Raw genomic sequence first — 15,761 nt, forward strand, 5'->3', positions numbered from 1 at the left:
CACCATACACAAAAATAAACTCAAAATGGATTCAAGACCTAAATGTAAGACCGGACACTATAAAACTCTTAGAGGAAAACATTGGAAGAATACTCTTTGACATAAATCACAGCGAGATCTTTTTTGATCCACCTCCTAGAGTAATGGAAATAAAAACAAAAATAAACAACTGGGACCTAATGAAACTTCAAAGCTTTTGCACAGCAAAGGAAACCATAAACAAGATGAAAAGACAACTTTCAGAATGGGAGAAAATATTTGCAAACGAATCAACGGACAAAAGATTAATCTCCAAAATATATAAACAGCTCACGCAGCTCAATGTTAAAGAAACAAACAACCCAATCAAAAAATGGGCAGAAGACCTAATAGACATTTCTCCAAAGAAGACATACAGATGGCCAAGAGACACATGAAAAGCTGCTCAACATCACTAATTATTAGAGAAATGCAAATCTAAACTACAATGAGGTATCACCTCACACCAGTTAGAATGGGCATCATCAGAAAATCCACAAACAGGGCTTCCCTGGTGGCGCAGTGGTTGAGAGTCCGCCTGCCGATGCAGGGGACATGGGTTCGTGCCCCGGTCCGGGAAGATCCTTCATGCCGCGGAGTGGCTGCGCCCGTGAGCCATGGCTGCTGAGCCTGCGCTGCGTCCGGAGCCTGTGCTCCGCAACAGGAGAGGCCACAACAGTGAGAGGCCCGGGTACCACACACACAAAAAAAAGAAAATCCACAAACAACAAATACTGGCGAGGATGTGGAGAAAAGGGAACCCTCTTGCACTGTTGGTGGGAATGTAAACTGATACAGCCACTATGGAGAACAGTATAGAGGTTCCTTAAAAAACTAAAAATAGAATTACCACATGATCCAGCAACCCCACTACTGGGCATATACCCAGAGAAAACCATAATTCAAAAAGACACATGCACCCCAATGTTCATTGCAGCAGTATTTACAATAGCCAGGTCATGGAAGCAACCTAAATGCCCATCGACAGACGAATGGATAAAGAAGTTGTGGTACATATATACAATGGAATATTACTCAGACATAAAAAGGAACGAAACTGAGTCATTTGTTGAGACATGTATGGATTTAAAGACTGTCATACAGAGTGAAGTAAGTCAGAAAGAGAAAAACAAATATCGTATATTAACGCATGTATGTGAACCAGTTTGCAGGGCAGAAGTTGAGACACAGATGTAGAGAACAAACGTATGGACACCAAGGGGGGAAAACCGTGGTGGGGTAGGGATGGTGGTGTGCTGAACTGGGCGATTGGGACTGACATGTATACACTGATGTATATAAAATTGATCACTAATAAGAACCTGCAGTATAAAAAAACAAACAAAAACAACTAATACTAAACTTCAGAACTCTATGGAAAACTGATGAATTCATAAAAGTGCTAACAAAAGATGAAGATAAAAAATAATTAATTACATGGGACTGAGTGAACTGATGAGGATGATTACAATTTTTGTGACTTTCTGTTTGAATTTAAAAAAAAAATCCCACAAGGACTCAGAAGCAAAAAATATACAAATCAATTTTCACTGCAATGTAAAGGAGCTGTTACAGTGGGGGGAAAAAAAAAAGTGGTGCTGGGAAAACTGGACAGCTACATGTAAAAGAATGAAATTAGAACACTCCCTAACACCATACACAAAAATAAACTCAAAATGGATTCAAGACCTAAATAAAGGATTAATCTCCAAAATATATAAACAGCTCATGCAGCTCAATATTAAAAAAACAAACAACCCAATCCAAAAATGGGCAGAAGACCTAAATAGACATTTCTGCAAAGAAGACATACAGATGGCCAAGAGGCACATGAAAAGCTGCTCAACATCACTAATTCTTAGAAAAATGCAAATCTAAACTACAATGAGGTTATCACCTCACACCAGTTAGAATGGGCATCTTCAGAAAACCTACAAACAACAAATGCTGCAGACGGTGTGGAGAAAAGGGAACCCTCTTGCGCTGTTGGTTAGAATGTAAACTGATACAGCCACTGTGGAGAACAATATGGAGGTTCCTTAAAAAACTAAAAACAGAATTACCATATGGCCCAGCAATCCCACTACTGGGCATATACCCTGAGAAAACCATAATTCAAAAAGACACATGCACCCCAATGTTCATTGTAGCAGTATTTACAATAGCCAAGTCATGGAAGCAACCTAAATGCCCATCAACAGACAAATGGATAAGAAGATGTGGTAAATATATACAGTGGAATATTAGCTATAAAAAGGAACGAAATTGGGTCATCTGTAGAGATGTGGATGGACCTAGAGACTGTCATACAGAGTGAAGTAAGTCATAAAGAGGAAAACAAATATCGTATATTAACGCATATATCTGGAATCTAGAAAAATGGCACAGATGAACTGGTTTGCAAGGCAGAAATAGAGACACAGATGTATCGAACAAACGTATGGACACCTGGGGGAATGGAATGGGGGGGTGGGATGAATTGGGAGATTGGGATTGACATATGTACACTAATATGTATAAAATAGATAACTAATAAGGACCTGCTGTATAAAAAATTAATTAAAAAAACATGAATGAAGATCTTTCAAAAAGTTCATGTCCAAAATTTGTTTCCTTTAAAATATTTTTTATAAATCTAAAATTTACCTTTTAGATTTGGCCTAGAGAACATTAATATGATAAATCATTAAATAACAACATATGCAATTTAACCTGCCAAAGATATATTTCAATAACAAATTGAAATGTTAACTTTCACAGCAGAGATTTACCTTTTAGTCGAGGGCAGAGGACAAAATTAAAATGTTCTCCCATTAGTACACTAATGGAAGGACAAAGTTGTTTTAAGCCAGGAAAAAGAGATGGGAGCCGCGAATCTGATTTTGGTTCCACCCACCGACTTGTTATAGATTACAAACTTGGGTGCTTTTGAATACATATCTCATTAAGTACAATAGGGAAACCTTCTCTCTAAAGCATGAAGGGAAGAGAAGAGAAGAAAGTGATTCCTATCTAAAGGCTATATTCGGTTAATTATGAACTACAGTGAATTAAGAAAGCATTTAATTAAGCATTATGTTAGACCTGGGGACACAAAGATGATCCCCCTTCAGGGAGAATACAATCTAGGGGAGGAGATATATAAAAACATAAATTACAAAATAATGTGCTAATAAGTATGATTCGAGTGCTACAGGAGTGATAAACTTTGGCTGGGAGAGGTAGGAAAGGCTTCACAAGGGGCAGAACCTAAGAGGTAGTGAGAAATTTTACTACATAAGGAAAAAAGCAAGGAGAAAAAGAGAAAAGAATGAACATGAAACATAAGCAAGCAAATAACTTCCAACATAAACAATAAGAAGTTGAGTTTTAAAATATATTTTCTCTGCCCAATAGAAAAACTTATTTCAGACACAATGAATCAATGAGGTGAAATTACAGTTACCTAAAATTGGAAATATCACAGTATAATGCTAACAAATATGGCACATGGAGAAACATTCAGTGGTTCTCAACATTTGGATTCAGGCATTCGGACATGGCTTTTGGTTGCCCCAATGACTATGCTTGTGTTTTTTGTGCTGTTCCAATGATAGACTGCAATGTGTGGGACCATCCTACACGTTCAGAAATTGCTCTGCCCAAAATGTCCCTAGGGCCCCTGTGGATCAACAGTGTTAGCAGAAACCTGGCTAGCATCCATGAAGCCAGGGGGCTGGCCCTAGAAATAAATGACAGAGGCGAATTCAAGCTACTGTTGCGAGAAACACAGGAAAAAAATTATGAATAACAAACCAACAACCTCTTATAATTACATCTACAAATTCTTTGATACTCTCCCCCCTTGAGAGGCAGAGTCTAATTATCCTCTCCTTGAGTATGAGCTAGATTTACTGACTAAATTCTAATGCAGAGAAGAATAGTGAAAGCGATAGTGTGTGCCTTCAGAAACGAGGTCAAAAAGGCACTGCCTCTTCCTGTCTCTCTCTTTTGGGTGGCTTTTTCTGGGGAAGTTAGCAACCATGTCATGAGGATACCCAATCAGCCTACAGAGAGCCCCACAGCAAGGAACTGAGGCCTTCTGCCAGCAGCCATGTGAGTGAGCGAACTGAGAAGTGGCTCCTCCAGCTTCAGTCAAACCTTCAGATGACTGCAGCCCTGGCCAACACACTGACTGCAACCACAAGAGAGATCCCAAGCCAGAACCAGTCAGCTAAGCTGCTCCCAAATTCCCAATAGAAACTGAGATAATAAATGTTTCCTGTTTTAAACCACTAAATTTTGAGGTAGTTTGTTATGTAGCAATAAATAATTAATATACTCCCACACAAAACAAAATAATACCAGATTGTTTCTTTTATTTTTAAAAGTTAAGAGTGTATCAGCAACTCATTTGTTATACAATACACTACTTTGGGGGAGAGGGGAGGAAGGAGTAGGTATTAAGCCATTTTGAAGATAAAATGTTCTAAATCCATTAGTATGCTTTGAAATAATGACTATCCTTTTTTGAAAGTCAGAGCTTGTTTTAAAAAAAGAGAAAAAGAAGTATGAGTAAGCAAACATCAACACTGTAAACTGAAGCTCAGAAATTGAATGCTGCATTTTTAATGTCCACTTGCAGTGTTCTCTGTAGCCTCTACCCTTTTCCTTAGTATAGCAAAATCATCATACTCTGGCAAAAACTGTTTCCCATCTCTCTGTTTGACCTTGACAATTAAATGAAATTCAACTGTGAGTCTCAAGAAAGCTACTGAGGAAGAAGTTATTTCCACCAACCTGGGTGCAAATATTTGGCAGACAGAGTGCAATTTTCACCATATCAGGCAAAATGGACTGATATAAGTGTTGAGCTTCTGCTTCTTCTAGTACCTGAAAACCAATAAAATGTTATCAGTGAATAATAACCAATGAACAAATATTTGTTATTAAATTACATATCTGCTTTATATAGGATCCCATAAGAAGGCATATGATCAGCATCATGGAACACATGCACAGGTGCAGTAAGGAACTTACAAATTCATTTCCAAATGTATGTAATTCACCTAAATGCCCTCTGAAAATGAATCGAGTATCCCAAATATGAAATATCATATCATATTCGCAACTAAATAAATGCTTGCATGTGAAAAACAGTACCTTCTGACCTCGGTTACATCAACTAAAAACTATTAGACCACCAAGAACTCTCTCAGAAGCCCTCAAGCTTCTACAGTCGGTAATTTAAAGAAATCACCATAAAAGCCACCCTAATCGTTTCAGAGCATATTATATGTGTCAAATCTAACCTACTGGGTAGTAAACAATGAAGTTCCAGGTGACTTACAATTTCCTTTTCTAGGCACCTTTAGGAAGTTAAAACCACAATTCCCATATCATAATTTGAGGTACAAGAAAGACGACATTCATGGCCTATTTTTGTCTTTTGTAATTTCCCATCTCTTCAATGCTTTAGAAATTACTTTAGGCCATTTAATCCAATTTCTCTCTAAACATCAGAGTATTTCTTTTAAAATGCTGAAAATGAAAACACTCTTAATCTAGAGATTCTATATATACAGTCAGGATTAAAGTAAATCATGTATCTGAAATCACATCTGAACTAGAGAGATGAGGTCTCAGTTATAATCCAGTCTGATCCTGTCATTATTAAAGAGAACAGAAAACTGAAGCCAAGGAGGTTACCTGATTATCCTAGACTGAAAATGTCAATTAGCAACTAAATCAGAACTAGAACCCAAGTATTCTGGCCTATATTCCACAGCTCTTCCCACTTCTCTATGTGACCAATGTTTGGGATTGATGAGGATACAGACTCTTTACAAATATCTATAGATTCTCTTTGCTATCAGGAGTTAAGCTGAAATAAAGGAATATTCATTTGTCTATCTAGAGCTGGACACAGTATGTGTATAAACAGAAAAAGGAGCAAAGATAATTTACATTCACTTTGGTTTTACAGGAAAGTTCTAACACTAAGAATTTTCTTTATACCAAAGCTCTAAAATCCAAACCTATGCCCACCTCCCTCTTTAAATTAGGAAAATGGGAAAATTGATATTCAGAATGAACAGAAAAATATTTGCAATTCAGAGTGTGGGATCCAATTAATCATAGGTATATAAAAAACAAGCAAGTGAAGAACACAAGACAATTATTAATTCTGGGGAAAACAAAAAGTTGTACAGGAGTAGAAAAGGAATCAGATCTCAGATATGAACAGTGTTTTTACCATCCTACTAAAAAACCAGAATACTGATCTAATTGAAATGAATATGGTATCTATAGTGGAAAAGTGGGGAAACATAAATAAGGCTGTTAGTGGTGATAGGGTTAAGTAAACAATAGCTAAATCCTAATCTTCTCTAATGGGAAGTTAACACACTAAAAAAATAAATAAATAAAGGCTAAAAGGTTCAAAGCCTCTTCATTATAAGCCTCTTTAATGCTAATAAAAAGAAAAACTAAATTTAAAAAATCATACATAGAAGGCATTCTGCTATTTTAGAATTTTATTGCATATATTAAAGATACTTGCTTTCCTGTGGCTGAAAATGCATAAACATATTAATGTATTTATTTAAGATATTCAAATTCTTCTTATTCATAATTTATCTTCTTGTTTTTTAAAACATTTTATTTTGAAATAATTATAGATTCACAGAAAGCTGCAAAAATAATATATGGAGGTCCGGTTTACCCCTCACCAAGTTTCCCTTAAAGGTTACATTTCAGATTAACTATAACACAATATCAAAACCAGGAAATTAATATTGGTACAGTATGTGTGTATTGTTCTATGCTATTTTATCACGTGTACATTTGTGCAACCAAAATCAAGATGCAGAAGTGTTCCACTATAACAAGTCTCCTTTGTGCTACTAATTTATAGTCACACCCTCCTTCCAACCATCCCTAAGCCCTAGAAAGCACCAATCTGTTTTCCATCTCTGTAATTCTGTTCTGTTATACAAATGGAATCATATGGTATGTGTCCTTTTAAGATAGACGTTTTTTCACCCAATGTAATGCCCTTGAGATCTATTCAAGTTCATGCATGTATCAACAGTTAATTCCTACTGTGGAGTAGTATTCCATAGTATGACTATACCACAGTTTGTTTAACCATTTACCTACTGAGGGGCATTTTGCTTGTTTCAAGTTTTTGGCTATTACAAAGCTGCCTTTTACTTTCAACCTGCCTATACTGTTATGTCTGAAATAATTTCTTGCAAGCAGCAGATAATGTGTCAGGTTTTTTTAATCTACTCTGTAAATCACTGTCTTTTAATTGGTGAACTTTGACATTTACATTTAATCATTGATAAGTTAGAACATATTCATTTTTAATTTTCTCTTTCTTTTACCTGTTTTCTTTTCCTTCATTCCTATGGGTTACTTGAACATATTTTAGAATTCCATTTTTATTTATCTAAAGTATATTTGAACACATCTCTTTGAACAGATTTTTTTTAAACTGGCTGCTCTAGGCATTCGTTATATATAACTTATCACTGTCTCCCGGTGTCAACATTTCACATGTTGCAGTAAAGTACAGAAACTTTACCTTTCTTTAAGGCTCTTTACCCACCCCCATTATAATTTTCTTTAATATTTCTCCACATGCATTGAGAACCACATTTGATAGTGTTATAATGTTTGAAAATAGTGAAACAGAAAATGTCAAACACTATTTAGAATACTCAAGAAAGGTCTACTATATTTTTACTCTTTCTACTGTTCTTTCTTCTCTCCTGGTGTTCCAAGATTCCATTTTATCATTTCCTTTCTGTTTCAAGAAATTCCTTTAGACATTCTTTTAGGATAGGTCTATTAATGACAAATTCTCTTCCTTTCCTTCATCTGAGAATGTCACCATTTCTCCTACAGTTCTGAAGGATATTTTCAATGGATATACACTTCTCTGTTGACAGTTCTTTTCTCTTACTCCTTCAAAAATATATGTCACTTCTTTCTGGCTTCCATATTTTCTGATGAGAAATCCAACAACATTCAAACTGTTTTTCCCCTATAGGCAATGTGTTATTTCTTTCTGGATGCTTTCAAAAATTTTTTCTTTGCCTTTAGTTTGAGCAAGTTTGACTATGATATGTCTTGGCATGGATTTCTTTGGGTTTATCCTGTAAGAGGTTTGCTCAGCTTCTTGATGTCTTCTGTCAAATTTGGGAAATTTTCAGCTGCTATTTTTTGTTGTTGAGTATTTTTTCATCCCTGCCCCTTTTCTCCTCTCCCTCCAGTACTAAAAAGGCATGATTGTTAAATATTTTTTAATAGTTCCATAGGTCCCTACACTTTTTTTAAAATAAATTTTAATGTTTCTTGGAAGTAATGTTTGCTTGTTTGACCAGTACAACCAGTATAGGAAATTTAGGAATTTAATTCAGATTTTCAAGCCAATATAAACCCCAAAATTGTATACACTAGACCATTATGCTATTATTATTTTCTACATTATGAGAAAATCTGAAAGGAAATATATAGTCACTTTTAGACCAAAATTATTAAACCATTCTAACTTTTCTGAGTCACCTCAGAAAAAAAATGACATAAAAGTCTATTTTCTTTCTGTTGTTCAGACTAATTCCTTTGTTCTTTCTCAAGTTCTCCAATTCTTTCCTCTGTCACCCCCACTCTCCATTGAGCCCATGCATTGCATTAAAAAAAAAAATCAGGTATTGTATTTTTCATTTCTAAAATTTCCATTTGGTTCTTCTTTATAGCTTCTATTTCTTTGCTGCGACTGTCTATTTTTCATTTGTTTCAAGGAGCTGTAATTGCTTATTGAAGCCTTTTTATGATGGCTGCTTTAAAGCCCTCGCTAGATAATTCTAACACCTCTGTTATCTCAGGGTTGGTATCTGTTGATTGTCTTCACATTTCAGTTGAGATTTTCCTGGTTCTTCGTGGAGCGATTTTTTATTGAAACCTGGATTTTATGTTATGAGACTTTGGATCTTATTTAAATCTTGTTTTAGCAGGTCTTCTGTGAACAGGAAGGGAGAGCCACCTCATTACTACCAGTCAGGAGTGAAAATTCTACTGCCCTTGTTGACTCCCAGGGCAGGGAGGGGGAAAGGCATCTTGATACCTCTGGGTTGGGGGGCAGGGGGGTGGATGCAGAGGGTGAAAGTTCAGGCTCCCCACCAGTCCTCTGCTGATACCACCCAGGTGCCATATTTTTCCAACAGCCCCACAGACCCTAGCTGGTCAGTCTTTTCTCCACCTTTCATAGTCTTCTTATTCTTTTATAGTGTCCTGGGTTTTCAGCTGTATTTAGTAGGAGAGATAAGGAGAAGTGTCTATCCAAACATTTTTAACCTAAAGACATTTAACCTTAAGTGTCTAAATAGGCTGACAGCTTCTTCTCCTTTGGGTACCTGTCCTTGTCTTTTAAAATTGACATACGAGTAGCTGCTGCCATGCGTTGCTGACCGTCACAAGCTTTAAAATACCACTTATTTATCTGATGAAGCATTATTGCACTGGACTTCTGTCAACGCTTCAGACCTATGTCTAATGTTGCTTTGAAAACACAAAAGAGAAGATAAAAAATGTCATTTGAGAACATAACCAACCCAACTACCATTTGAGAAGGAATGCATAATTTAAAAAACTAGTATAATCTTATGCCCTCTCATATATTATTAGCATCTTTAAGCAAATCTTACCTTTTACAAATTATTATTTACTATTTATTAATCTGCACAATTTATTAATCTATACAATGCAAACCAAGACATTAGTATTAAAAAGTTTTTAAAATGTAAATCATTGCTTAACTTCAAGGGAAGAAGAGCCTTAAATAATATTTATTTATAATATATCATATATTATTTATAACAATGATGATGATTATAAGGAAATTAAGCATTTACATGATGATTAAAAGGAAAGCTTCATTAAATTCTCCCTGCCCTCTATTGGAGGGTCTGCATAATTATATATGGCAAGTGTTTGCGTGTGTATGCGTGTGTGTACATACCATCCTTTTATTCTCATCCCAAAAGTTGATTATGTACATGTTTCACTCAGAACTGATACAAAGATTTTCAAAATTATAATGCAATTTTACCCATTTCCTCTCTTTAGACTATAGAGTTGTTCATCCATTCACCTAACCAGTAAATAATTTAAGTATCTATTATATGCCAGACACTGTGCCAGGACTGACGACAGAACTGTAAACAAAAACAGACATGATCACTGACCTCATGAATCTCAAAGTAGAAAGTCCTATGCTCTTTCTGTGATCCCCTCAATATATCAGCCCTCACCTTGAAGGATAGTAATTACTGTAATTTCATCACAGTGGTCGTGGAGAAGCTATCTTTCTTCCTTAGCAGATAGAAGCATTAACAAACTACTAAAATAGAGCAACTTCATTTGTCAAATGTCAAAACATGATGAATGATTTAAATATCTAGAAGTGTACATATAGAAAAGAGATTTTTACTTATTTCTTCTTTCTTAGAATGTTTGATCAACTAAAACTAAATCTGTGAACTGCGCTCTAATACTAAAGGCATATTCATGCATGACTAAGTACGGTGCCTGGCACACAGACAGTACTAAATAAATAATACTACTGAACTTTGAATGAGGAAGTGAAATCTGCAGCCGGTAAAATCAGAAAACTAGTGATATTTTAACGAAGGAGAAAATTTCCATAGATCTACTTCTTCAAAGAGTTCTTAGGAAACAGCTTTTTAATCAGTCACAAATCAACAAATATAATAAATACTTCAAGTCACTCCATGTTATCTATTGATGTAAACCTAGGTAAGATCCTAGTAAAAATTTTAAAAGTTACTAATACTCTTTTTTAATAAAAAATTTCAAAAAAGTTTATATAAAAGGTCTATAACATTAAATTTTATGAAACAATTTTTTAATATAAAACATAAATCATCCCAAAATCTAAATAGAGAAGGTGAAAAACCTCATAGTCCTATGATCCTAAAGTTAATATAACCATTTAAGCGTTTGTTACACTTAGGTATTTGTTTTCCTTCTCACACAGAAAAAAATTACTTAAAATCACGTTACTCTAACAATTCTGTATAATTTTTTCATTAGACAAAAGAATTTTCCACTGTGCTGTATAGTCTTCACAAACATCACTAGCAACAAAATGTTTTTCTAAAAAGTCATGTAGGGCTTCCCTGGTGGCGCAGTGGTTGAGAGTCCGCCTGCCGAGGCAGGGGACACGGGTTCGTGCCCCGGTCCGGGAAGATCCCACGTGCCGCGGAGCGGCTGGGCCCGTGAGCCATGGCCGCTGAGCCTGCGTGTCCGGAGCCTGTGCTCCGCAACGGGAGAGGCCACAACAGTGAGAGGCCCGCGTACCGCAAAAAAAAAAAAAAAAAAAAGTCATGTATTTCCACTGTAGCAAATTAACATAAACAAAAAGAAAATAAATACCACCCACAAACCCACTATCAATATATATACTGCTAACATTTTGGCATATATCCTTCCAGTCTGTATTTTGTTTTCATTTACATAGTGGACATTTTCCCATGTAAATAAATATAATCCTATATCACCATTTTCAATAGCTGAGTATTATTAACAATTTGGACACACCATACCTTATTTCCCTACCTAATTCTGTTATGATAGATTTACAGGTTGTTGCCAATTTTCCACTCTTAAAATTACCATTGCAATGAATATCCTTGTACATACATCTTTCTGCAACTATTTGAATATCTCTATAAGTGAAAATGCTATATCAAAAAGCACAGGCTTTTTTTTTTTTTTTTTAAAGGTTTTTAATATATGCTGTCTAATCACCTTCCAGAAAGGTTCTATCAATTTATATTCTGGTGCTGTATAAGAAAGTACTCAACTCCATACCTTACTAATACTGTGAATTCTCATATTCTTGTTTTATTCGCAATTTGATAGACTAAATTGACACCACTATTATTTTAATTTGTTTATTTAATTACTAATGATGTTGAACTTTTTATCCCCATGTATACAAACTCCTCTGTGATGAGCCTTAACCCTTCTTTTCTTTTAATTTTTAAGTAATACGTGGATATTCTTGCCTTAAAAATGTCAAACCATTCAGATGAAGTCAAAGCTCTTCTTAACCACAAATCCCCAATTCCAAGCTACTTCTCAGACATAAACAGATGCTTGTCTCCTTACCAAACTACTTCTAAGCATTTCTACATATGTGCATACAGAAATTTAGCTTTCTGTTACATTAATTTTTAAACTAAATGGTATACTATATTTTTTTGCAACTTGTTTTTTGCCTTAAGAGAAAGCCTTAGAAGTCTTTCCACGTAATAGAATGATAAATGCTACACAGTATTTTCCACAGTATGCATATACAATTTTAACCATTCCTTATTGATGGCAATTAACTTTCCCAGCATTATGAAAAATTTCAAAAATACAGCAAAGCTAAAATAACTATACACTGAACACCCATAAACTCACAGTTTCTACAGTTAACATTTTACTCTATTTTTGTCGCATATCTATCCATCTATCAATCCATTTTTTTTAATGCATTTTGAAGTAAGTTGGGGGCATCAGTACATTTCACCCTGACCACTTCAGCCTCCATATAAATATAATTTAACATTTGTTTACAGGTTTTTTCATTTTGAGGTAAAATTTTTTTTTTTTTTTTTTTTTTGGTGGTATGCGGGCTTCCCCCTGCCGCGGCCTCCCCCGCCGCGGAGCACAGGCTCCGGACGCGCAGGCCCAGCGGCCAAGGCTCACGGGCCCAGCCGCTCCGCGGTACGCGGGATCCTCCCAGACCGGGGCGCGAACCCGGCCCCCCTGCATCGGCAGGCGGACGCGCAACCACTGCGCCACCAGGGAAGCCCCTGAGGTAAAATTTAAATTCAATGAAATGAACTAACCCTAAGTGTACCATTCAATTTCATTTTACAAATGTATACACCTGCATAAACTAAATCCCTATCAAGATATAGGATATTATTATACTATCACCCTAGAAGGTTCCCTCATGCCCCTTCCCAGGCAACTTTCCCGCATCTGAGAGACTACCGTTGTTCTAAATTTTCTTCTACCATAGATTAGTTTTGTCTCTTGTAAAACTTCATATATTGGAAACATGTGACATGTACTGTATTGTGTGAGGCTTTTTTGTTCCCCCTTAGCACTGTGCTTTTGAGATGCATCTATGTTGTGTGTATCAGTGATTTTGTTCTCTTCTATTATTTTATTCTATTGTATAATTATACCACAATTTGTTTATTCATTCTCTTGTTGATAGACAACTGCACTATTTCCAGGATTTGGCTATTATAAGTAAAGCTGCTATAAACATCCTTCTATAAACACAGGATTTTTTGTACACATATATTAATTTCTCTTGGGTAGGTTTAGAAAGGAAATGAAATGCATAGGTCATAGAGCAGGTATATGTTTAGTTTTCTAAAGAACTGCGAGACCTTTTTGCAACGTGGTAGTACCATTTTACAAACCCAAAAACAAAGTATGAGAGTTCCAGTTGCTCCACATCTCTAGCTACATCTATTCATTTTAGTTTTAGCCCTTCTAGTGCCTGTGCACTAATACCTCGTTCTAGTTTTAACTGGCATTTCCCCAATGACAAATGACACTGAGCATTTTTTAATGTGCTAATTGGTCAGTTGTATATCTTTTTTTGTGACCTGTCTTTTAAACTCTTTTGTTTAATTTTTTTTAATGGGGTGGTTTATCTTATTTTTAAATTGAGTTCTTTATATATTCTAAACATAAATCCTTTGTCAAATAAATATATATGCTTTGCAAATATTTTCTCCTTGTCTTCTTGTCTATTCATTTTCTTAATGTCTTTGGTAAGTATTTATTAATTTTTTTCTTTTATGCTTAATGCTTTCTGTGTCCTAAGAAATCTTTGTCTATCCCTAAGTCAAAAAGATGCTTTCTTCTCGGGCTTCCCTGGTGGCGCAGTGGTTGCGCGTCCGCCTGCCGATGCAGGGGAACCGGGTTCGCGCCCCGGTATGGGAGGATCTCACATGCCGCGGAGCGGTTGGGCCCGTGAGCCATGGCCGCTGAGCCTGCGCGTCCAGAGCCTGTGCTCCACAACGGGAAAGGCCACAATGGTGAGAAGCCCGTGTACCGCAAAAAAAAAAAAAAAAAGTTACCAAATCCCTGATAAATCTTTATGGTTTTAGCTTTTGCATTTAGTTATTTTCTATGTATGCTGTATATGAAGAGTTGAAGCTCATTTTTTTTCCCCATAAAGAAACCCAGTTTTCCCAGCACCGTTTGTTGAAAGATGTTTCTTTCCCCCATCGATTGCTTTGGCACCTTTGTTGAAAATCAAATGATTGTGTAAGTATGGGTCTATTTCTGGGGTTTATGGGTTTTCCAGTGATCAGTTTGATTCTTATGCCAGGACCACACTATATTAGTTTCCTTGGGCTGCTGTAACTATCATAAACTAGGTGGCTTAGAAAAACAAAGATTCATTCTCTCACAGTTCTGGAGGCTAGAATTCTGAAATCAAGGTGCTAACAGGGTCATGTTCCCTCTGAAGGCTCTCAGAATCCTTCCTTGCCTCTCCCAAGCTTCTGGTGCCTATGGGCAATCCTTGGAATTCCTTGGCTTTCAGAAGCTTTCAACAAATAGTGGCTACTATTACGGTGATGATGCATATTGTACCCTCTGCCTTGTTTAACCTTTTACTACAGTTAAACCACTAATTATGTGTCAAGACTAAGTTCACATCTCCTCATGAAGCCTCCGGTGACTTTCCTAATTCCTTCTTCCTCATGTGACTCTACAGTCACATGCACATACCTGTAGTACAGCACTTATTGTGGTTTATTATAATTATTTATTTACATGTTCTTCTCCTCTCCTTCTCTAATCTGTGACACTGCAAAAACAAGGATTGTATTTTATACATCTTGTATTCTAGTACCAAGCATAATATTTAGTACTCATTATTATTTGCTGAATAGAGTTGATGAAAATTTTAAAATTACATTTTATCCTGCAAGCATCCCTGCAAAACAGAAAGCAGGAGGACACCTGGAGAAACTGAAGCTCAAAGAAGGTAAAGCCAATTTCCCACATTCAAACTCAATGGCATACATAGGGACTAGATGCCACGACTTTTCTTCCCAGGTTCACAAGGAAGGGTATTTTAGAGAATGGAGCACTTGGCCAAGAAACTAGAATGCAATAATAAGGATAATTTGAACTCTGTTTACCTTACAGAGTTATGAAGGCTCAGCTATAACAGTGTTTTATGAATTCTAAAGCCCCATATATAAATGCAAAGTATTATTATCTACTGGGCCAGTAATTTATGACCTTTCTGGAGCCTCCTCTTTCTTTCAACACCCCCCATATCAATTAACTGCCAGTCCTACTGACTGATCCAGCAGGGCATCACATATTCATTACCTCCTCTTAATCACTACTAAACTACCCTGACTCAGCCCCTCATCCAGTCTCACCAAGATTACTACAGTAATCTAACTGTTGTCCTGCCGCTAGCCCACCTTCAGTTTTAGCCCAAGTACACCCTGGTGTGTCCCTGTTCCACTTGAAAGCTTTCAATGGCTTTTCCTTGCCTTTTCAGTACAGTACAAATCCTTCAATTAATAATCAAGCTATCTGGCCCTAGATGCTTATCTAGTCTTATTTAGGGCTCTCTCTGTCTCTCAAACTACCTTCTGTGCATTTTACATACTAGACATTTCAGCAATTTACTC

General features: G+C 36.2%; 1 protein-coding gene across 4 annotated transcripts in view; it reads right to left on the reverse strand.

Moving 5' to 3' along the window:
• PARG (poly(ADP-ribose) glycohydrolase) overlaps positions 1–15,761 on the reverse strand; it is a 120,995-nt gene that overhangs the window by 63,397 nt on the left and 41,837 nt on the right. For 3 of the 4 annotated variants that reach the window (XM_055081197.1, XM_055081196.1, XM_055081194.1), the window contains exon 8: positions 4,798–4,890. The exons of the other annotated variant lie outside the window; for it this stretch is intronic. In XM_055081197.1, coding sequence (XP_054937172.1) covers positions 4,798–4,890 — 93 coding nt within the window. The remainder of the gene's footprint in view (positions 1–4,797; positions 4,891–15,761) is intronic. 4 annotated transcript variants of the gene reach the window in all.

This window comes from Physeter macrocephalus, chromosome 20 (assembly GCF_002837175.3).
Source record: "Physeter macrocephalus isolate SW-GA chromosome 20, ASM283717v5, whole genome shotgun sequence".
In the NCBI taxonomy this organism is placed as follows: domain Eukaryota; kingdom Metazoa; phylum Chordata; class Mammalia; order Artiodactyla; family Physeteridae; genus Physeter; species Physeter macrocephalus.